This window comes from Seriola aureovittata, chromosome 12 (assembly GCF_021018895.1).
Source record: "Seriola aureovittata isolate HTS-2021-v1 ecotype China chromosome 12, ASM2101889v1, whole genome shotgun sequence".
Lineage (NCBI taxonomy): Eukaryota > Metazoa > Chordata > Actinopteri > Carangiformes > Carangidae > Seriola > Seriola aureovittata.
The window spans coordinates 12,719,939-12,742,589 of record NC_079375.1 but is presented as its reverse complement, the minus strand read 5'-3'; the positions used below and the strand labels follow the sequence as shown (position 1 = coordinate 12,742,589).

General features: G+C 39.4%; 1 protein-coding gene and 1 long non-coding RNA gene across 3 annotated transcripts; one reads left to right on the top strand and one right to left on the bottom strand.

Annotated features, from left to right (window-relative positions):
• Window positions 1-1,939: 1,939 nt before the first annotated feature.
• klhl14 (kelch-like family member 14) lies at window positions 1,940-16,780 on the bottom strand. The gene is made up of 9 exons (XM_056390455.1): window positions 16,374-16,780; window positions 14,630-15,530; window positions 12,534-12,655; window positions 7,924-8,013; window positions 7,073-7,151; window positions 6,366-6,556; window positions 5,419-5,577; window positions 4,749-4,906; window positions 1,940-3,694 (listed from the first exon to the last, which is right to left on the bottom strand). Exons 2-9 carry the CDS (start codon window positions 15,505-15,507, stop codon window positions 3,554-3,556), a joined length of 1,818 nt encoding a protein of 605 aa, XP_056246430.1. The 5' UTR covers window positions 15,508-15,530; window positions 16,374-16,780; the 3' UTR covers window positions 1,940-3,553.
• LOC130178342 (uncharacterized) lies at window positions 16,030-17,391 on the top strand. Of its 2 annotated transcripts, none has more exons than XR_008829144.1 (3): window positions 16,030-16,117; window positions 16,305-16,402; window positions 16,993-17,391. It is a non-coding gene; the product is annotated as an uncharacterized LOC130178342 (long non-coding RNA). The 2 variants fall into 2 exon arrangements; XR_008829143.1 differs by having other exon boundaries at window positions 16,073-16,154.
• The last annotated feature ends 5,260 nt before the right edge of the window (window positions 17,392-22,651 follow it).

The window sequence follows — 22,651 nt, the reverse complement described above, 5'->3', positions numbered from 1 at the left end:
TATCCTCTAGGCACATGGCCAAGTGGATGCATGGAGTGCAGACGCCAAGCACAGCAAAAGAAAAAAAGAAAAAACATCAGAATAAACCATCAGGTGTATGAATGTATTGGGGGACGTGCATGCTGTTCAGTGCATGAGACAGTTGGTAGTAAATGGTTGGCAAATCAAATTTGGTCTGGCATGAGAAGCTGCCCTGCAGGTAAACATCAGATTCGCTTTGTACGCTTGCTGCTGCACATTTTACAGATTCCTGCGTGGTGCAATGTTTTTTAGGTGTTTCAGGCTTAAACGTATCAATAGTCTTAACGTTTGTAGGCTGACGGTTTGAAGGCAAGTCAATCTCTGAGAGGTATCAAAAGCTGAAGAGGTGAGGCGAACTGCAAGTTAAAGGAATCTCTCTGTAACCCACACTGACTTTAATTCATCAGTAATCCAACCAAGGCAACTCTTTTCTAGAGATCATTTTCCAGGACTTTTCTAGGACATTTTCAGTGATGATCCAGCTTGTATGACAGACAAGAATCACAGCATACACCAACATGCTCCTATCTGTGGAAGTCTGACTTAAAATAAGTGGAGTCTATACTTGGCAATACTTATCTACAAAATCATCTCTTATATGCTTAATTAATTATGAAATTATGACAAATTGATCAAAAGAACTTGCCTGCTCTGAACACCAATAACGCAAATAGTAGACTAAAATTTTCCCTACAGAAAAATCTAGACTGAACCTTAAAGATAAATGTTCGATTCAAAGTTGATTTTGCAAAGATTATTTACTGCCACTGGGTCTTATCAGTTTATCACACTTTAGCCCATTTATTAGTCACGGGAAGTGAAGTCTGCAACGAGGTTAATCACACCCAGTGAGAGCCACAGCTACAGAAGTTAAACATTTCATGTCTTTCTATGGTCCGTTTTACCTGAACGCAGCAGCATTGGGTTTGAAGTGACGCTAACACAGGTGCTAGCAAAGTAAAACTTGCCGTTAGCCGGTGTTTGACTAACATACAGTTGGGCTCCCATTCATTGTATTGACCCCCACTTCCCATTTATTAATATCCAACTCTCAGCAATGGCCGACACATATTTGAAACCTTTGCTCCTGAGACAGAGGTGAATCACAAACCTTAAACCTTTAGCTACAGACCAAAACAAGCTAGCGAGCACATCAACTTCAGCAACTGAACCAAACATGCTAACCCATTATTCAACAGTTTAAAACCAGTAAGTTTAAATCTATTAACCCAATAAAAACTAGCACAGTCAGCAGCCAACAGTGACCTACGTACATTTAAAGAATAATGTAACTTACATTCTTAAGAGTTTCGCCACTTAAGTTGTAAATCATCCAACCTGCGCTCACGTGATGTGACCTCGCGTTCACAGCATTGCCAAACAAAACCGATGGCAGCCTTTTCAAAATACTGTGGTCTTTAAACTAGCCAAACAGTTTACATTCAACATGATCCTGAACATAACTTTGCCAGAAAACAGGAGAATGTTGAAATACTTTTTCAGGACAACAACAACAACAACAACAACAACAACAACAACAACAACGATTGTGTCGTATTGGTACTTTTACTTAAGTAAATGACCTGACTCCTTCCTCCACCACGGCAGGTAAGTTTGAAAGGGAGCTCTAGTTTGACACATACAGTAGCTTCAAGTACTAAGTGAGCAGAGAAAAAGGTTCCTGTTACACTTGGCATTTATTTTCTGAGCTTCATTCTACCAAAATGTGAAGCTGTATTTCATAATTTATAGAGATCTTGTGTTCAGTGGTGTGCATTTCAACTTCAGTTTTATATGTACCATATTTGTTCAGAGACCTTCATGGCACTGCTTACATCTAGTCACCGGGATTCACAATTAATTCTAATGAAGCTGCTTTTCTGTCTGAAATGTCAAAAAACTGAAAAGGGTATTTTAATCATCAAGAGTCAATTTATTTTCATATTCTAAAATTCAAAGGACATAACAGGATTTGAGAATAAATCCAAGGTTGAGTGCACAAAAATGTTTCACTGCAAGCGATTATGTACAAGAATGAAATCAACAAATCTGTACAGAATTCAACAGGTACTGCATCAATATTTAGAGTCGACTTTTTGAACCTAATAACGTAGACTAGACTGGACTTAGATTCATTTGTACTGAAGATAATTTTTTAAACACATCACATTAATTAATTTACATTTTAGTGAACTTTGTTTGCTGAATTAAAAGTTCACTTTTAGTGCATTAAGGACCACTGTATGCTTGTTTGTTTTTCATACATCAAAGATTAAAATCCCACCAAGGTAATGCTATGTGGCCTCATAAACAGGCCTAACTTGTAAAGGAGAACAAACCAAACAAACGTCCTCTCCGTCTGTTTACCCAAACATGCCACCCATAAATACACTGGCTAGCAATTACAATTTGATTGTACCATCATTGTATAATTAACGTGAACAATAGTGCGTCATATGAACATTAAGAATCAATGGTAAATCCTTAAATTGTTTTGCTTGCAGCATGAATAATAGTTGCCATAAACATTTGGCAAGTTTTTTTTTTCTGTCAAGCAGATAACCTGTAAGGAACTCTCTGTTCAACAAGTTATACAGAAACACGACTTTAGCCTGGGTGTAAATTATTAAGATAATTAGTTAAAAATTAGGGCTGGGTGATACAGACACATCCTCATAAAGATCATTGTGTAATTGTGGGTTTTTTTTCTACAATGGTGGTTATCACCTGGTTATCCCTACTTCCAAGTTGCGTAGATTCCTTGGACCCCAACATACTTGCTTGCAGGTCTAATTACAGTGTATTTTTAATCATACCATGTCAATTAAAAATGACAATAATGACAACTGCTGTTGTGGAAAGGTTTTTTCAAAATTTCCCCATTTTAGACAAATAAATACCTTCATTTTCAGAGAAAGACAACAAAACAGTTGCATAATGATCCGACCAGATGTTACAGCAATTTAGTGCATAATCCAGCCAGAGAAAAATGAGTAATAACATGAGTGATGAAGAATATTCATACGCTTTGATCATCACAATTAATATAACTCACCCAGCCCTAGTTTTACTTAACCCCATGACAATTTGGGACTGATCACCTTTTCACCCAGTGTCAGTCCGTGAAACAACACTGCATTTTGCTGGAATTATGCCTCTACTGAATACAAGATACAATGGATTTGAAAGCTATAATTCAGTTCAACACTATGCGTGCTATAGAAGAGAAGCCAAAAACACTTACTATCAGTTTAAATAAAATCAAATATGAAACTGACCATTTCTCATAACACAGATGAGTTTAAATACATGAGTTACACAATTTTCTTCTTTTTTTTTTTTTTTCAAACCTTCAGTAGGGAATAACGAAAGTGCTCTGGTCAAACCTGTAAAAAAATAATTTATACACACCCTCGTCATCTGACCGAAGGGTTTGTCACAAAATTGTTGACAACTGTTTTGCTTATTGATGGTCCTCCCCCCAGTCACTCTGCTGCTTCTCGCCCCCACCGCCCGTTGGTTGGATTAGTTGTCATTTGTTAAAAGGAAGGCAGGCAGGCAGTATGACAGTGGAACAGGCTGGGCCTGCTAAAGGCTCTGCCACCTCTCCCTCCAACTCTGTCCATGTTCCTTTTTCTGGGCTGTAGCAGATGGTAGAAGACTTATAGGCCCCCTGGGGAAAAAAGAAAATCAAGTCATTTTCTTCATTCCTCTTAGTGCTGTTTGGATTTCTAACTAAGGGACGTAAAAACTCAGGTTTTTAAATGCATGTGATCAAAAACAGCAGGCACATATTTAAAGGGAAAGTCTGGTGGCTTTCTATATTTTGTCAACAAATTCCATGAAAGGACTAAAACCAACTAACTGATAACAATAACTACTTCCTCTGTAGCCAGATGTAGTTTATTGGTCCGTGCCATAGTGCTCCATTATTGACCAAAAATGATTCAAAACACATCAGTATGCCACACTGTTCCCACTACTTATTCCCATCTGGACATAATCTTCTAAAAACTACACTACCCAGGAAATTAGGATCATGAAAGTATATATTCATGACCTGTGACTCTCTTATTGAGAGACGGACTAAAACCTTAGATGGGTTTCCATCCACAAGTTTGATACATATTTTTAATTTGAGCTGAAAAAAAGACAGTGTGGAAAACTAGTGCCACAGCAACTACTAATATTCACACAATGGTAGTGGATGCCAATATGTTTTAATTTGTATCTTCTTTTGCTGACTTCCTCAAAATTTGAGTTAAAATTTGTGCTAGCTATTGAGTCAGTTTACATGTGCAGTACCATCCTGGTTATAATCAGGTTTTTGGAGTACCTCAGTTATCTGTTGCGCACGTAAACATCATATCCCGCTTTCAGAAACCTGTATATGTTACTTAAAGTACTCTGATAGAGTACCAGTGATTAGAGTGTTTACATGCCACCAGGATACTGTAGCATGTAAACACTTCATGCAGGTTTCTGATCATTCATTGTTGTTAGAACACAGATGATGACTTTGATCATCTATACAGCGATACGAATAACCAGGTGTTTCATGTTCCATGTAACGCCATGTTCATGCGCATGTGAACACAGTCAGTTGTTTCTTTTTCACAGGATATGTTGACAGTGACAAAATATAGAATATCCCAAGCCTTATTCTTTAATGTAAAATAATCTAATCTGTAAGTCTGTAAATCTGTAAAAAAGAATATATACAGTACCATGCTCCAGCTGTAGCCCCCCACGAGGAAGATGCTGTCATCCAGAACAGCACAGCCTGGGCCACTGCGACCCTCCAGGATGGGTGTCTGCAGGATGTTCCACTGGTCAGCTTTCGGGTCGTAACACTCAACCAACATCACGTCTAGATGGGAGAAACCTGTGAGAGGAGGAAGACAACTGTGTTAAAATGATGTACTTAGTGTATCGCATGAATTTAATAGGCCCCAATATTGTTAGTCCAGGTCATAGTAATAAGCTGGTTATTTGACTTTACAGTCCAACAATTAGTTAGCTTCTTACTTTGCCAAATGGGTTCCTATGTGAACAGAAAATTTTCCGCCAATGTTTTGGTTATTTCTGTGTGTGCTGTTTTCTCTGCGCTTTTCTTACTGGTTTTTAAGTGGGCGGGACTTCAATGTCACATTTCTACCGTAGAAAACTAAGAAATCAAACATCGAGACCTGGATCAATCTAAAACATTTTTCTTTCCTCTTGATTCTCAGGGCCTCTGAAGTCTGTTTGATTAAATCTGCAAGTTTCTGCTTTTGCCATGTACAAAAAATATCAATCAATATAGCACATTTCATTACTCAGTGTAGTAAATAGCAAATTCAATGTGTTTTAATGATAATGGCAGTATCTCTTTTCCTGAAACGCTCGAGCACTTACCTTTCAAATGGTTTCCACCAATAGCATACAGGCGGTCATTCATTCCAGCCAGGGCATGAATGGCACGCTTTGTGTTCATATCCTGTTTCCGAGCCCACACGTCCATTATAGGGTCGTAACAGTAGAGCCAGGACACATACTCTCCATTGTGTACTCCTCCTGCAACCGGTAAACACAGCACTATGTCTTTATTACCGTTTTGAAATACATAGTGTAAGTAGATGCACTGGCTGCTCATGTAATATGGTACTCTATGAGGCAAACTTGATCAATGACAGTACTTATTAAAAAATTTATTTTTTTTATTACTGAACCGAACAATTACCAGAGTTCCCATATTGAAATATATCACAAAAAATAATGAACCTATAAACCACACAACATACGGCATGAATAGTAATTTCAAGTACATTTTTTTAACCCAGCTTGTGATATTTTGTCTATGTTAACATCTAACACAAGATGCCAATTTTACAATTTTACTTAAGTTAAGGTAGAAATACCACAATATGGAAAATAATGTGGATGAATTATTATGTAAGAAGGACATTTAATGTTATAGGGGTTATGAGAAAGGCTAGTTAAACAGTCATATAGTATACTGTTGGGTAATTTAATGTAAACAATGCATTTGATTTTATAAACTGATCACATTTTTTATATATAAAATACTACTCTGCAACATAACCAGTAACCACAGCTGTGAAATAAATGTAATGGTGTAAAAAGTTCAATATTTCCCTCTGAACTGTAGTTGAATGGAAGTATAATCATATGACTGTATAGCAAAGTTTCCAGCTGTGATAATAAGGATTATTAATTGATATTGTTAATTATCTCCTGCCATTTACTTATGGTCATGTTTTAGTGGACATCATTGCACATCAGGTACCTTTTAAGAAAAAAAAATAAGAATACAGGATAATTGTGACGGGTTCTCTCCTGACCTGATATGTAGATCTTGCCGTTATGTACTGCTCCTGCATGGGCGGCCAGAGGCTGCGGCAGAGACGACACATAGTTCCACTCATTAGTCTCGAGGTTGTAGGACTCCACGCTGGAGAGGTAGCCTGTCTCGTTCCTACCACCAATCACGTACAGGTGCTTATCCAGGCGGCAGGCAAAGAAACTGGCTCTCCTGAGGAGGAAGTGTCAACCAGACAACATCATTAAACCAGCAATGACAAGATCCATTCTAGGATTTTTTAGTTTCTGAGGTGGAAATTATTCAGGAAAAAGATCACAACTAAGACGTTTAGAGCAATAGAAAACATACACACACATACACACACACACACACACACACACACACACACACACACACACACACACATATATATACATATATATATATTTACACATGTAAATAAAAATCTGGTAAAAATTCTAAGGATTTCAAATATCCTGTTTGTTTTCTTTATCATTTAACAGAAGACAACCGGTGTTTGCACAGTTTGAGAGTCCTGAAGTTTCTTACTGCATCCTCAGACGTATATAGTACTGTATAGGTAAACATAAACCTAAAGCACATTTAAACAAAACCAATGGTCCACATAGCAATGAATATAAAAATGAAAAAAAACTAACAAATATAAAGCAATATAAATGAATGCATGAAAGAAGGATTCCGTATTCAAATACAAAAAAGGCTCACCTCTCCTGCATAGGGGGCAACTGTATCCAACTGTTGAATCTGGGATCATAGCGGCTCACAAAATTAGTGCTATGCTTTCCTGAAAAAGAGATAGAAATCAAGATCAGTGAAACTGATTACACCCATGATTTAGTTTAGTGAGAAGCTTTTTTTTACAGTGCAGTATAGTTTAAGTAGTGCTCTCTTCTAATTGGCAAAGTTTTTGTTACATACCAATAAAATGCAAAACTACGACTCTGCAAGTCTTGATTTAAAAATAAACATATTATCTGAAAATCACCACCCACACATGCTGATTTTCAGTGTTAAAATGTGCTCCTTTTCACTGCACTTAGAGTTAACAAGTGCTGGCTGAAGGCTTGTTTTTTCAGTCATAGACTGATGTGGTTTTGTTCAAAAAGTCTTAAATTATATCTGATGATGTGTTTTGGTATTGTGTTGACTTTTACCCTCACTGTTATTGTACTAGTGTATTATTATGATACTTGGTGGAATAATAACGAAAGGACAGCATTTAATTTTTTGATCGTTTAAAGTCTGTCTTTCTTATCATGGATATATTTTACCCCCGTTTCACAAAAGCACTCGTGACACTTCCACACCACAAATATTTCAGTGTTAATAACAGTTATTTTTCTGTGCCAATTATTGACAAGTGTTGTTTGTCCACTCAGATCTGATCTGGCTCTAGGAAGTGCGTTTGAAACTATCTGAAAGTGCAACATTAACTCTGATGAGTTTGAACTTACACACACACTGGCTAAGAGCGCTCTCTATATTAAGTAAACACTGGTTAATTTGCTGTGTGTAGGCACTGAAAAGCATTCATTCATTCTGTGGTGTTACAGTACCGTTGGGGTTCCACTGGTCCTCTCCGCCCAGCAGCAACAGGAAGTTCTCCACCTCCACCACACAGTGATGGGCACTGTTGTAAGGCATTACTAAATGAGACACAAAAATCAAAGGTGTTAGTCACAGAAACATGACAATGGTATGGGTCAGTGGCAGGCAAATAGCAACCTAAGGGCCAAACCTGGCCCTCCATTAAGAATATTTGGCCCCCTGAGGAAAAAGAACATTTTCTCTTTGATAGGCCCAGAATTAAGACAGCTTTAATTGCACTACTTTAACCTATTTGACCATTATAGATTTGTGTCTCTCAAACACAAATACACTCAGTTGGCAGTTTGTTAGACACACCTAGCCAAACCTAATGCAGTCTCTGGGAGAAGTGTTGATTCAATGGTTTGAGTTTGGGGTGCTGTTGAATTGTATTGTGTTATACGAGCAGATGTTTCTATTATTTTGTTCACCCCATTTATATCAATGAGGGTAAGCTAAATAACAGAAAGACCTCTCTGTATAATGCAGTACAGTTCAACAGCACCACAAACTCCATCCACCAAAGTTATCATACAGTCGAGTGAGCGCCCTCTAAAACAGTTTCAATAAAAATTTAATATTATAACCTTCATAAAGGAGGATTTATTAGGACCATTGTATCAAACTGCATTGGTTTCAAATAGGTGTACCTAATAAACTGCCAACTTAGTACTAATGGGAGTTACACCTTAAAACTAACAATTTTATAAATTAATTTAATTCTTAAATGAATTCAAATAATACTCAAACATATACACTAGGCCTGCATCTCAACTGTGCCTGTAAAATTACACTGAACAAAGCTTAAAAAACTGTTCCACCCAACTGCCGATCCCTGATGTAGGTCTACTGGTCTGGACAACAGATGTTAGTCACAATTAAACAAGGCTTCTATTTATAGAACATCTACAAAATGTTATCTTAACTTTTTAATAAGCAATATTTGTAAAGGCAGTGTTTCCCATTCAGTGACTGCTTTTATTACTTGCGATGCTGAGTGTCCTGTTGTTTGATAGGGGGGTGCTCATAGTACATATTAATGTGGAGACTGATTTAATTTGCAGTGTTACTCTTAACAACAGGCCAGAGTGCTTGTTGTAATGACACAGCCAAACTTCTATTTCACAATCCTCAGTCGGAGTCAATGTTATATGATTTATGGTCCCTCCTCATTGCTTTTGTTTTGCAACCTTCCATTCATCCATCTACAGGAAGTGATTTCTTGTGGGGAATCAAGCCTGTTGACTCTTAAACTGGAACAAATGAAAGTATGAGGCAGGGTAAACAGGCTACTGTTTGTTATGACAATATCTATCTATCTATCTATCTATCTATCTATCTATCTATCTATCTATCTATCTATCTATCTATCTATCGCTATCTTTCTCTGTTATGGTAAACGAGTTTCTATTTTAGAGACTTAACTTACCTGCCAGTGAGTACTCTAAGGACTGACTCTCACAGTGCAATACTTTTCCTTTTCTCTTCATCTAGCATTAATATGCCACAGCAACTATTCATCTAGCAACCAAGTACATCCAATAAATATAATCTTCAGTGTACCACACCGCTCATTTTCTCAGCACAAGTTAGCATAAACAGCTACATGCCCACAGCTGCAGCAGGACCCCCTCATGGAGGATATTCCCTTGTGTATGTTTTTGTGCTCCCCTCCTCTCCTCCATCTTCTTTTGCTGAAGTGACCCCATTGAGATGTAGAGAAATGGTCTTAGGTGACAGTCATAATGAACATGATCGTGTTCACTCAATAAATCTCAGGCCCGGTGCTTTTTGAGCACAAATCAGTGAAATGTTAAAGCCCACCTGTCTGTCTCCATCAGTCATTTCCACTGTCACCTCCCCACCGCCTGATGGATCACAGTTGCTGCAAAATTAGACAGCCTTGAATCTCATTTCTTTCCTATTGGCCTCTCCCTGCAATCTCACTCTGGCTGGCTGACATGTGCCGGTCCTCTCTATGGGAGGGGAGTCTCAGATAGGAACTAATACTACATACACTAAACACAGCTTTATCTTGAACGAGGGGATTAGGTTGCTTGCCTCCAGTGCACCTCAAAGACGAGTGCCATATGACTGCCAAATTCCCGTACATGCTATTTACCATTTACCATTATCATTCAGTCAGCAGTATATAGGACATGGATGGCTGGCTTTTTATTTGATGTCTAGTGACTTGTACTCATACTAAAAATCATTTCATACCCACGTGAAAAGAAGATTATTGCTTTACAGTATGTCACAGGCTACAGTATGAGGAGTACTGTGGGAAGACTTGGGACATTTGCCCTGCCTCTACAGGTGCCACAGATACAGTGAACAGTGGGACAAGTACCATGTTACAATAACTGTACACCACTGTACTAGTCTTGTGCAGTGCAAAAAATAAAACAACAAACCAATTATTTCCCCTGTACAATGTGTAAGACTTGACTGTGAATTATCACCTGTGAAAGAGTATGAAATCAGTCTGCATAGTTGTCCCCTCTCCCCCTAAATCTTCCACTCGCCCCAGGGGTGAACAGCCAAAGGAGGGCAGGATGAGCACGTCCTCCACGAGATGGACGCCATCACTCCAGTCTACAGTGAGCTCTAGGGCTCACTAGAGGGAGTCAGAAACCTCTGCATAGAAGCACAGTCGGGGTCGGTTGAATGACTCCACAGCTAATGCACCACTGCTGCTCGAGCTCTGACGTGCCTTTAACACCATTACAATTGCATCCCACTGAGCTGAATTCCTTTGTTCTAGGCCATGTTGCATGGATGAGGTCCATTTGCACGTGTTAGATTTTAATATCAGGTTGATTTAAAGAAGAAGAATAGGAGAATAGTCCAGTATTGTGTCTGAGCCTGTGCCTGCCTTTGTCTTGTGTTCGTCCACGCTGCTGTGGGTACACTAGATGGCAAACTTTACACTAGAATCACAGAGCAGCAGATATATCTGACACAACAAGAGGGATCAGATTCTTCCCAAATTGTGTTGATGAATGTCTTAATCAAAGGCTGTCCCTCTCAGGTTTCGCCTCATTGAAAAGTTATGATTGAATGTTAATAATCTTCTATTCCACATCCATTGTGTGGAGGCTACATCAGATGGTCACTGATGTGTTAAGGGGATGATTTTGCAGTTTTGTCCCTCCACTTGGCCACGGACCATTTGAGTGTTAACTTTTTAGTTCTGAGTGATGGAAATCCCTATTGACCTTTTCCTTGCTGCAGTTTATACCCAGGAGTGTGAGTTTAATGAGAAAATGACAATATAAACACCAGTGGGCTTCAGGCTATTGTATATGCATGCCTCCTTCAGTAAAATGCACCGTGAAAGATTTAGACAAACAGGAGCTAAAATAACAGATGACTGCACAGAAACGTTATGATTTGAGAAACCAGAATAAACCATGTCCAAGGCCGTTGGTGAATTTGAGACGCACCAACAGAAACATCACACTGGAATCAAAAACCCGTTCCATAAAGTGAGAGTATAAACTACACACACTGAGCTGACAGAAAACAGACCTGTGGCTAATATGTACGAATGGAGAGACGCTGCTGAGATATGACTCCAACCAAGACAAAAGGACAAAAACTCGATATGTCCGGCAATGATGATGCAAAGGACAAATATGGTTTCCCATTAGCTCTTCTTTGACCTTTGCAATATGGCAACAATATAGTGGTGAGCCTTAAAAGGTCAGGGAAGACAGAGAGAAAAAAGAGCATGGTACAGTTTACAGAGGTGAGTGCTGTGGGGATGTGTTTGTAAACTCACAAAGACTTCAGACATGTTCTCTATGGACACAACATTTTTTTCAATAGAATAGTTTTCTGTGAAATTATGACAACTTGCTTTCAATATGACATCATGAAATCAATATCATAAACTGTATCCTGGCATAAATGCCTATAGGTCATGAGATACATCTTTATTTTCTTTTATTGCTTTTATTTATTACTTTTATCATGTTTTTTTTTTTTAGTCTATTAAAATCATTATCCATTTTAACTGTGTGTGTATACACACTACAGCTGCTGTCCTCCTGACTGTATCTTGTGGCATTTGCTTTACCTTACATAAACCTGATATCAATAGTGACACCGGGTCAACAGGTTAATTCAGTACTGAGTATTAGTATGTATGGGGCAATTCAATCTTATGTATTGATCAACGTGAGCGAATAATCATGCTACATTAAAATGCTATGGAGGAAAGATGTCATTCATTATTGTTCTATCTCTGCCACAATAGATCATTAGATTCAAGTAAATCTCATCATGCATCCTGCCAGCATATTTCAGCAAAAACAAGAGAAACCGGGCATGAAGCTCCACAGTGCTGTGAAGTCACGCTCTGATTAAAAACTTATATTAAAAGTGATAGTGATACATTATTACCTGAAGGATTTAGGGAACTCCTTCTCCTCATTTTCCGTGGAAATTAACCTGTGTTAAAGTCATCCATAGGAACAACTATTTCTCATCATAAAAGCCACGAACACAAGATGCCCCAGGTAAAAAAAAAAAAAAAAAAAAAAAAAAAGGCAGCAAAGCCTGTGCAACTCACTTGTGAGGATCTTCCATGTCTTTTTCTCATCGTCATAGTACTGGACCAAATTGCTGGGGAGACGATCAGGTCCAGGAGGCAAACCACCCACCAGTAACAGCATTCTCTTATTGGAACGGATTCTGTAATGTCAAAGGTGTGGGTGTGTGGACAAGTGTTAGGAAACAGAAAACAAAACAGGTATTAAGCCTTGAAATAAAACATCCAAAGGACAAAATAAGTACAACCTGCACCTGGACACCTTTAATAGTATTAACAGTTCTTTGCCAGGGTATTTAGATTTTTCACTTTTCAAATGCTCAGTGTGTGAATGAATTAATCACTGAATGAAATACGAATAAATGGATGGTTAAATGAATAACTGCTCCTTGTCCAAGTACAACTACTTAAGTTGAGACTACTAATCAGGCAATGTGTGGCCACGTTTTTTATAATTAACATAAAATTGCTCAACAGCGCACTTATCCTTTTGATGTGTTATTGAACGGTTATTGTACTCCAAAGATATCTTTTCAATTAGCTGTGAAGCGAGGACGATCCTGCAGGGTGCCATGCTGGAGGCTAAAAGCGCAATTGAGTATATAAACCTGCCTATACAATGTCTCCATTTCATTGGCTACGGTGATTCATGTGACATCCCTGAGTCAGTTGTGAGATATTTCCTGCTGTTTGTATATGATATATACACTCAAAGCTGCACACTTTACTCTACATTAATGAGCATTATCTGGCTCCTAATGGATTTTAACACAAATCTACCAATTAATCACAATATGCAGCAAAAAGATTAAGAGTAGCTGGCCTTTAGATTCAGACACGTTCACCTTTTTTCCCTTTTTCATATTTTACTTCTTTATGCTTGGGTAAATCACCATTGTCTCGGTACATTCTCCCTGCTACCGGCCCACTCGGAAGTGTTTTGGGGTTATTCATATGCAAATGAGCCCCTGGACATAGATAATAGTGATTAATTGAGAGGAGAGAAACAGCGGCATGTGAAACTAATTATGAGGATTCCTGATTCCTTGCTCATTTAGGTCCATATGTAGGAATAGATATGTTATTGGGATAATGTAGGAATAGCTAAATGTAAAATGATCCTACTTTTTGATTTATTGTGCAAAATTTGATTTACAAGTTTCAATTCTCTAATGCCACAGCATTATTTTTCCTCTCCTCACAGACATACACACCAATTGAAATATTTGAATACTGATGCCATCACTGCTCAAAACATTTTCAGCCTTGACCATCTTGCTATAGTCAGCTCTGCAAACAAAATCTGACAACAGCACCGCCAATCAATCAGCTTACTGATAACGCCTGTCTACTTACCAGCCCCTTAAAGTGCTGATCAGGACAAACATGGAGGTAAACCATGCTGCTTGGCCTATTTTTGTGTGTGAGTGAGACACATGCATCTAACCTGAATAAGAAGCACTGCCCGATTGTCCCTTAATGAAAATGAATGCTGCAGTTTCTAAAATATAATACACACTCAAATGCTCTAAATTCCCTTTTGACTGTATTATATTTCTGTTTATTGTGATATCAGGGCCAGGGTATCATTGTAGTTACATCAGAATTACTAAGTAATTTCTATGTAATTCTGGTAGCAATTTAATTATAGCATTTCAAATTGTATTCATGAGACTTCCCACAAATCAAATGCATAACCTTTATCTAGTTTGCTGCATCTTGTCGACACTGATTAGAGAGCAATTACACAGATGTGTGAGGAAATAAAGAGTTGTTTTTTCTTCACTAAAACATAAGGTAACCTTGTAATTATGGATACAGTGTAGCATAGAGTAGATCACCCCCCCTGACAGCTGGCATTCTTTTACAGGAAACCCCCCCCACCCCCCCAATCCTCATTAACTGGGCCTCAAACCTCACACCTCTGACTGACCACCTACAGTACATGGTCTAGACTACACAGGCGGTGGGACCAATACTTGAGTGAGTGGGCAATACTTGAGTCTGCAATTTGTTCAAATTTAACGAGTGGGAGGCATTTAATCACTTTCCGTCCACTCTCAATGCTGTATGTGTGTGTGTGTGTGTGTGTGTGTCTCTGTTTGTCTTTTTCTCACCTGCTGGCCATGGTCTGCCTGCAGTGCTGTCTGAAGGGCATCAGGTGGTAGTTCATGGCATCCAGGAGTAGTTTCTGGCACACAGGGTCACTCCTCATGAAGTCAACAGACTGCACCCTCTCCACCAGCTCTGGGGCAGGTATGAGGGCGAAGCGCAGCCTCTTCATAAGGTCTGGCGCATAGTGCATGCGAGTCTCCCGGTCATGCTCCAGCCAGAGAACTGACATCTGGAAGAGAGCCAGCTCTGACTCCACTGGGGGTGGCAGAGCATCTAGCATGGCACACATCTCCTCAAAGTTCAGCAAGAGCACATCCTCCACCAGGTACTTGTTGGCCAGCTTCTTGGTCTCATCCAGTCCATGGAGTGCAGCAATCTTGCAGATCTGCTTGTAGTTCTGCACAGAGATCTGGTCGTTGAGGAACTGCACACTGAGTTTAGTAATCTGGGGGATGTTGAGGATCTTGCTGACTGACAGCACCTCTTCCACTGTGTCCAGGGAAAGAGTCACGTTGGCAGTGTAGAGGTACTCCAGCACTAATCGCAGTCCAATGGAGGAACAGCCCTGAAGTACCAGGTTATTGATGGGCCTGGCACTGGGGGTCACCAGCTTGTCATCAGGAGAGGATGAGGGGGTCCCACTGCTGCCCTGGTCCCCTTTGCTCCCCTCATTGTTGATTGCATTATGGGAGGAGAAGAGAGATCTGAAATACTGGGAGCAGGATGCCAGCACAGCTTTGTGGCAGTGGAACTGCTGTCCCTGGGCAGTGAGAGTCACATCACAGAAAAGCTGTTTTCTCCATAAGAGATTGAGCCCATGCAGCAGGGTGTCACTGTGTGTTGGGTCAAAGGTGGATGTTCTATCACCCGATCTGGACATGACTTCCTGACTGTGAACGCCACCTAGGCAACAAATAAACCATGCAAGCCATTTACCTCAGGTCATTTATTTGCACAACACACGTAGCCCTTATAGATGCTATCAGTCAACTATTACAATAGGAAACGATTTCTGGAATAAGTTATTGAACAGATCGCACGTCCATCCAGCGGGGAATAACCATGATGCCATGCCAGCCGGCGAAAATCTACATCCAATACGGCTTCAGTCGCTTTCAACTTTGAGCCCTGGTCGTAAAGCAACAAACAAAAACGCAGTAGTTCCCACAGCGTGCCACTCTTATTCATTCTTAACTGAAGAACAAGATGATTTAAATGGAGGCTGAGGTTTTGAAGGGCGCTGTCAAAACAAAACGAGGATACGGAGATGCTGCAGCGCTTTCCCCCCTCGGTAACGCGGCTGAAGTTGTCGGATCAGGAAAAAAGAGACAACCGCTACGGTGGACGGATAACATGCAGCATTCAGCTAACACTTATCCCTTCTCCTATCTTGCTGCACACCCCCACAATGAGGACATTACACATCGCACAGATTTACGGAGTCACACAAAAGCAATTAGTTTGTCTCCGAGCCGTCAGCAGCAGTATGGGTGCGTTTCGCTTTTAGTCTACCTGAGTTACGCGGACGTGAGTATCGAAAAATATTCACTGAAATGCAGCTTTCGGTAAAGTTAAATGCATTATGCATCTGTAATGTTTCTTAGCAAGAACAAAAGCTATTTCTATGTGCGTAATGTGTGCAAACTTGACACAAGCGTGCTGTAACGTTGTCGCCAGATTCACTAAAAGCGCCTGTCACAACTAAATGATGTGAGCAGCTTGAGCCTGAGAAGGAGCCAAACTTACCTGACTTCAGCTCTTGACAAAAAAAGAAAGTAAGCTTCAGGTTCCCAATAATCTCACTTGAATTTTCCTTTGTTCTCCTTTTAAGAAATGTCCTTTCCTTTAAAGTCTATGGTCGGTGGTGTCTCAAAATAACCATTGATTCCAACTCATAAAGTCACTATTTCAGGTTATTTGTTGACGTTGATCATTTGTTCTTCTGAATTAACAAGAAGTGTGTGAGTGTGTGAGAGGGAGCTGTGCTTTCTGCAAGAGAAGAAGAAGAAGAAATATACGTGTGACAAATTATGCTACCAAGAAACAACACATCATTATCCTTGGGCCTGGGGCTCAGTGAGTCGTAACGAGAGTAATAGGAAATCCACGGTTGGGGAGAGAAACGGTCGTGCATGGCCGGTGGAGAGAGACCATGCAGGGGTATGGATGCTGGAGAGACTCGCAAAATTATGGCTCAAGGCTATTGTAAAAACTGTCGAGCGTAAATGACTGCGATTTCAAACATCTATGGAAGAAAGAAAAGAGAAAGGGGGAGAAAAACCGAGTCTTTCCCTCGCTGTTATAGAGAGAACCGTCAAGTTTTAGTGCGCATTGCTAATTAGTCAATTTCTCTCTGCCTTCACAGCCCGACGACTTTGCTGCTGAGCTGAAACTGCTAATTTCTGGGACCAGCCTTTTTTTGGCTGTGAACTGGATGGATGAATGGCTTGTCTCGCACAAATGACAAAAAGCCCCTGCCTTAATCTCCATCGCCAAAATAACCCCTCATCTCATTCTGCTCCTGCTAGTCCTTCAAAAGAAGGTGCTCTACACAAACTCAAGTTTTGCATCTGTATTATAAATACAACATACACCACCATGTCCTCACTATGTTTATAATGTTGAATTAAAGCATGTAAAAGGTCCTTCTTCATTTCACATGCGAGAAAAGCATCTGGCCAAATAACACTATGAAACACAAAACATAACCGAAGTGATGTAAAGTTATAAAACAACATGCAGAAAAATAAAGTCTAACACAATATACAGTGTGTCCATCTGCTAGTATCTTGTCTGATCAGTTCATTGTGTCACAACCTGGAGGCCTATAGCTGCAGGCCTGTAAACACAAAGGGTTGAAACCTAATACAACATCCATTGGTGCACAGTAGTGTGTTGTATGTGAAAGTCCCGGTCGTATATTTAGAGTCCACACTTTCTCCTCCAAGACCCCTTCTAAGTTCACAAGGCATGGTTAAAAAAAAAAAAAAAAAAGATTCCTTGTTGTCTTATATGATTGTCTACTTGATTTTATGGTTTACACCAAGTACTGTGTCGCAAACAACCAAAACTGTTAGCCACCTGGTAGTTTCAGTCCTGTATTATAAGTCTAGTTGCTACCATATCACTTTGTTTACTGTCACCACAGTATGCAAACTCCCCTCAGTTCTGTACATGAAAAATCAGGTGATGTCATCCTGATCATTAGTAGGTTGACACCGGATGGTTGCAGGTTCAAAACAAAGAAAACAACATACTTGGAAATCCAATCAAACACAGTTAGATTTGACTTATTAGGACAGAATAAACTGTCAATTAAGTAAAGAGCTCAATTAGAGTAAAAAAAAAAAAAAAAAACTTACATGCAGGACTCCCGTGGGACCAGAAGTGACAGATACCTCACAAGTTATGAAATGACAGATAAGGATAAATGGGTTTGTTCATGTACTATGAAATAGAGCAACACCATGCTACAGTTGAAGCAATAACAGGCCACATATAGGTAGCATTCATAATAGATGGAAGCAGGACATTGTTTGATGCTTGAGTGTTTGACAAGGATGCGTATCCTCCACTTGTAGTTATACTGAACAAATTCATTCTACATGAACTGTGGGAGATGACTGATTAGATTGTGCACTGCATCTCAAATAATTATCATCACTGAAGGAAAACTATAATACTGTAGTATTAATTAGTGGTTTGAAACCACTACGAAAGCCGTTTGTATTGTTGTTTACTGTTATTATTGTGTTGCCTCATTTTCAAAGCACTTGTCACTGCAGTGCATTACAGTAGTTCACTTTATTTCACTTCGGAGTCACATACTGTTATCGTTACTTGCTCCCAGTTAGCACTACATTACCCAAGTCTCGAGCGAGCTATTCTAACGCAATAAAATGACCATTTCCAACTCTTTCAGCTCTTTGTAGCAACTCAGTCTCCTGAGGCCACTGGTCTTCAGATTGCAGGGCGTTTATGGTTGTAAGTTGTTGCAGTGTGCAGAGGGGGGGGGGGGGGGGGGGGGGGGGTCATCAGATAAGAGAAGAATTTCTAGACTAATTAAACCCTTTGAGACAAAGAATCACACTACAGTGATTTACAACTCTCTGTACCAGTTAACCCGACTCATATTTATCTGTCATATTACTCACATACCATATCTACCTCTATGGGTAAAAAGTCTTTACATCTTTTTTGTTCTTATTATGCTGGGAACACAAGAGGAGGAAATATTAGAGTAAATAAGAGCAGTTACATGAGATTTAAATACTGTAGTTCAAAATAATATGAGTTTTCAGTGAGATATCTGCTCAAAAAATGATACACAAAGATCCCAGTCACTGAACAGCTACTCCGTACAGTGCAGTGGTATAATAAGCTCTTTATTTTACTCTCAGCTAATGCACAACTTTCTGTGTAATGCTTACATTACAGTACATTTTTTCATCACTTATAACACTGTGATTTTGTGCATATAACAACACGCAAAAATAAAACTAAACAACAGAATCTGTAGACATTATTGTGGCCCTGAATAACTGATTAAAGAGTGAGCATTTAATCTAATCAGTGCAATGAAACAAAACAAAAGGAGAAGCTCCAAAGTTGTGAATAGCAAAGTCTACCAGGCATAATTCCTTTTGCTGGCTGCTGCAGAGGGGTATGCTAAGATAGAAAGTATTATTTTCCTAAATGGAAGGTGTCAGATGGTCACGGAAATGTGATCGGCTGTTCAAGATCACTGCTTCCCATCTGCAATTTGTGACGTGTGAAAGATTCAGCCCAAATGTGCTCACCAAGCGTAAATCCTCAGCAGTTTCTCTTATCGTGGAAAAGCAAGATAACCAGCTGTTTACAGATCAGAGAACATATCATATTAATATCATGGAGAGGGTGATATCATCTTGTTTGTAAAATATTTTGTTAACTAAGTGTGGTGTGGTATAGCAACCTATAAAGTGAAAGTTGTAATTTGTGTTTTAGTAAGAGTGATGTAGTTTAAAGCCTTTTTCTGATAAAAAAAATAAATAAAAAAATATTGAAAGGGAGGAAAGGGAAAATGCTGCAGGGAGCCTCTTAAATGAGACTTTAGTGAAACAAAATTAATGCAAACTGCAGGTTATAGTAAATACGAAATTATAAAGCTTTCGGCAGTAACATTTAAATTAAAGACCCCCCTCCTCAATTCCAGTTAACTGTATGTTTTAACAGCAGGGCTACTTTGATTCAACATCTGTCTCCCTGTTTTTCTATCTGATATTAGAGGAGTTCACAGTTATGTGTGAAATGATACTGTAATGTGATATGACTGCTTTGGATATGGAAACGGTTACTATACAGTATTTCATGGAGTTTTGATCGGGACTTCCTGTTTCAGAGTCCCAGTAAACTGTTACTTTAACTGTCTGTAGCAATGTTTGTACCAGTTTATCATTTCCCCAGAGGAACAAATGAGTGAACTTGCAGCACAGGTTTAATTTATATAGTTGAGGAGACAGTGAAAGGGTCAGGTAAAGTGCAACATTTCTAATAGCAGCTTTGGTTAAATGGGATGAATTTGTAAATTTGAACAGATGCAGTCACCTGTTAACTTGATTAAATATATGTTTCACATATATTTTTATGCTGGGACTGATTAGCGCATGCTTGTCATCTCAGATCAAACTTAGTAAGAGATGATTCATAAAACGTCCACTGTGTAATACATTGTAAGCACTTATATTTGCCATTCAGGGAGTATGGGAGGCCTGCTGTTTTAAACCCCTAGATCCCCACACATGGTGTAGCCACCACAGACACGGCTCAGAGAGTCAGCCAGCAGCCGGGAGGTGAGCAGAAAGGAACAGGCGGTGTCCCCTCCAGAGTGAGCACAGGAGCGTGTGTGTGTGCGTGTGTGTGTGTGTGGCATTCTCAAATGACAAAAGGATACCAGTTGTGCAGTTCAGGTGGGAGGAGACATGGAGGTGGTATGGAGACTCACCTGAGGGAGAGTCTGGGCTATTGGGACCGGGGCTGTAGTGGAGACCAGGAGATGTGTAGGGGCCGCAGGAGGCCACTGTGCCATGGAGGAGGTTTGGGGGCTGGAGGGAGAGGGGGGCTGCTGTTGCGCAGTCTCCCCAGCGTGATGCATCTACCTTCAGGGTGGCAGCAGGCGTGGAGTGGGGTGCGATGGAGCGAGCACGGGCTCAGTGGCGCGGTCACCTAGGGACGCTGAAGCTGCTGTAGCAGGACTGATAGTTATTCCTTGAGAGAATTGCAAGATGAGCCCCATTGTATTAGCAACCCCCTTTTACTAAAGTCTTAAAAGAATCAAGTTGGGGTGTAATATATCTGACACATATCTGAAAAGCAAATATAGTGTGGTTTTAAGTTTTATGTTTAGAAAAAGAAATATAGTACTATGTATAATCTCTGCACAGTTTCTGTAATTTAGCATAATATTCTAAACTGTATGTTTCACTGTGAATCAGAATTAATGTTGTCAGAGTTAAACTTCAGTAAATTCCTTTGGCAATGGGAAGCCAGCAAATTATTCCATACTGATTTGAAATTCTCAGACATTAAGCTTTTTAATTTCCAAGCCATACTTTTGTGTTGCAACTGTTTGAGTCGTATCTTTTAGAAATTCTCTGTGTCTAATATGGTCAGCACTCCCAATTATTCACTCCACTGACAAGTGAAACAAATGGGACCAACCAGTGCATTCTGTATTATCTACACCCCTTGGATTCCCTGACAATAATTAATACAATGGCAAGCTGCTGTTACCAGCCCCGACGACATGAGCTCAACAACATAAGCTCTCCCTTTCCAAGAGCTCTTGAGAGGAAATTACATCCAGCAGTGAGGTCATATACATCGCGGCCACTAGCAGCTGGGTCATGTCATACTACTGTCTGGGAGCCTAGATCAGATAAAGGCCCTATTGTAGGGTGCTGTTAACATCACCAGGTTATTATTCACATCATTACACCATGACTGTAAGGTGCATGGAATATGTCAAGAATAATATGAATGTAGTCCTGACCATAGAGATATATGCAGGCTTTAACAGCAAAGACTACCCCATATATATTGGGGAAGTTCATTAATATGCCACATGATCTTACTGAGGCAGCAGTGCTGATGACCTCACTGGTATGGTCACACACCATTATGTAGTGTTACTTCATTTCCTCATAATACAGATAAACAGGGAAATAACATTACTAATATATCATACAAATAGCATATACTGTATGTAAGCAGTGTTAGTTGATTTAGGTGTATATTTTTTTAAATAGAAACAAACATTAGTCTCATAATAAAAAAATAAATAAATACAGGCACATTTGAGGTTTAACAGTCAACTGACCAATATGTCCGTTTAAAGAGTTGTCATGTAATCATACTAACCCCTCTTATTTTAGCCTGCAAGGATATTAACAGGTTTTTTAATTATAGAGGAGCACATTCCCCCAACATCCATTAAAGGAATGCCATGCTAATTTTAAATCCTCGCAGCAGGCATTGGCATCAACAGAAGAAAAGTGGATGAGTTTCTCTTTAACAGCTGTAATTTGTGTTTTCCAATCACCATGCTGATTTCTGCTCATTATACTCACACCGGTAAGTGAGCAAAGTTTGGATTGATTGACTCTAATTAACTAAAAAATGTTCCAAGCCATGGATTTATTATCATGCTAGCTAGCCACAAATGTCAGAGACTTTCACAAATTATTATCCTGTTAAGATAAATATCTTTGAAATCAAACGAGTGTGGAAACACAAGGAACATGTATTGTTATACTGATGAATTTGTTTGGCATGTTTTCTGTGGAGTTCCACATTAAAGACTCACCTGGGCAAACACACAGTTCCAGTGTATTGTTTAGCCGCACAGTATGACTGAATGACAGATGCTGTAGTTACCTAAACTTTAAAGGAACACACTCCCTAATAACCTAATGTAGTGTATAAATACTGCAGAGAATGAATAGCAGACAATGTTTGAAATGATTTAGTAAAACAATAAAATAATA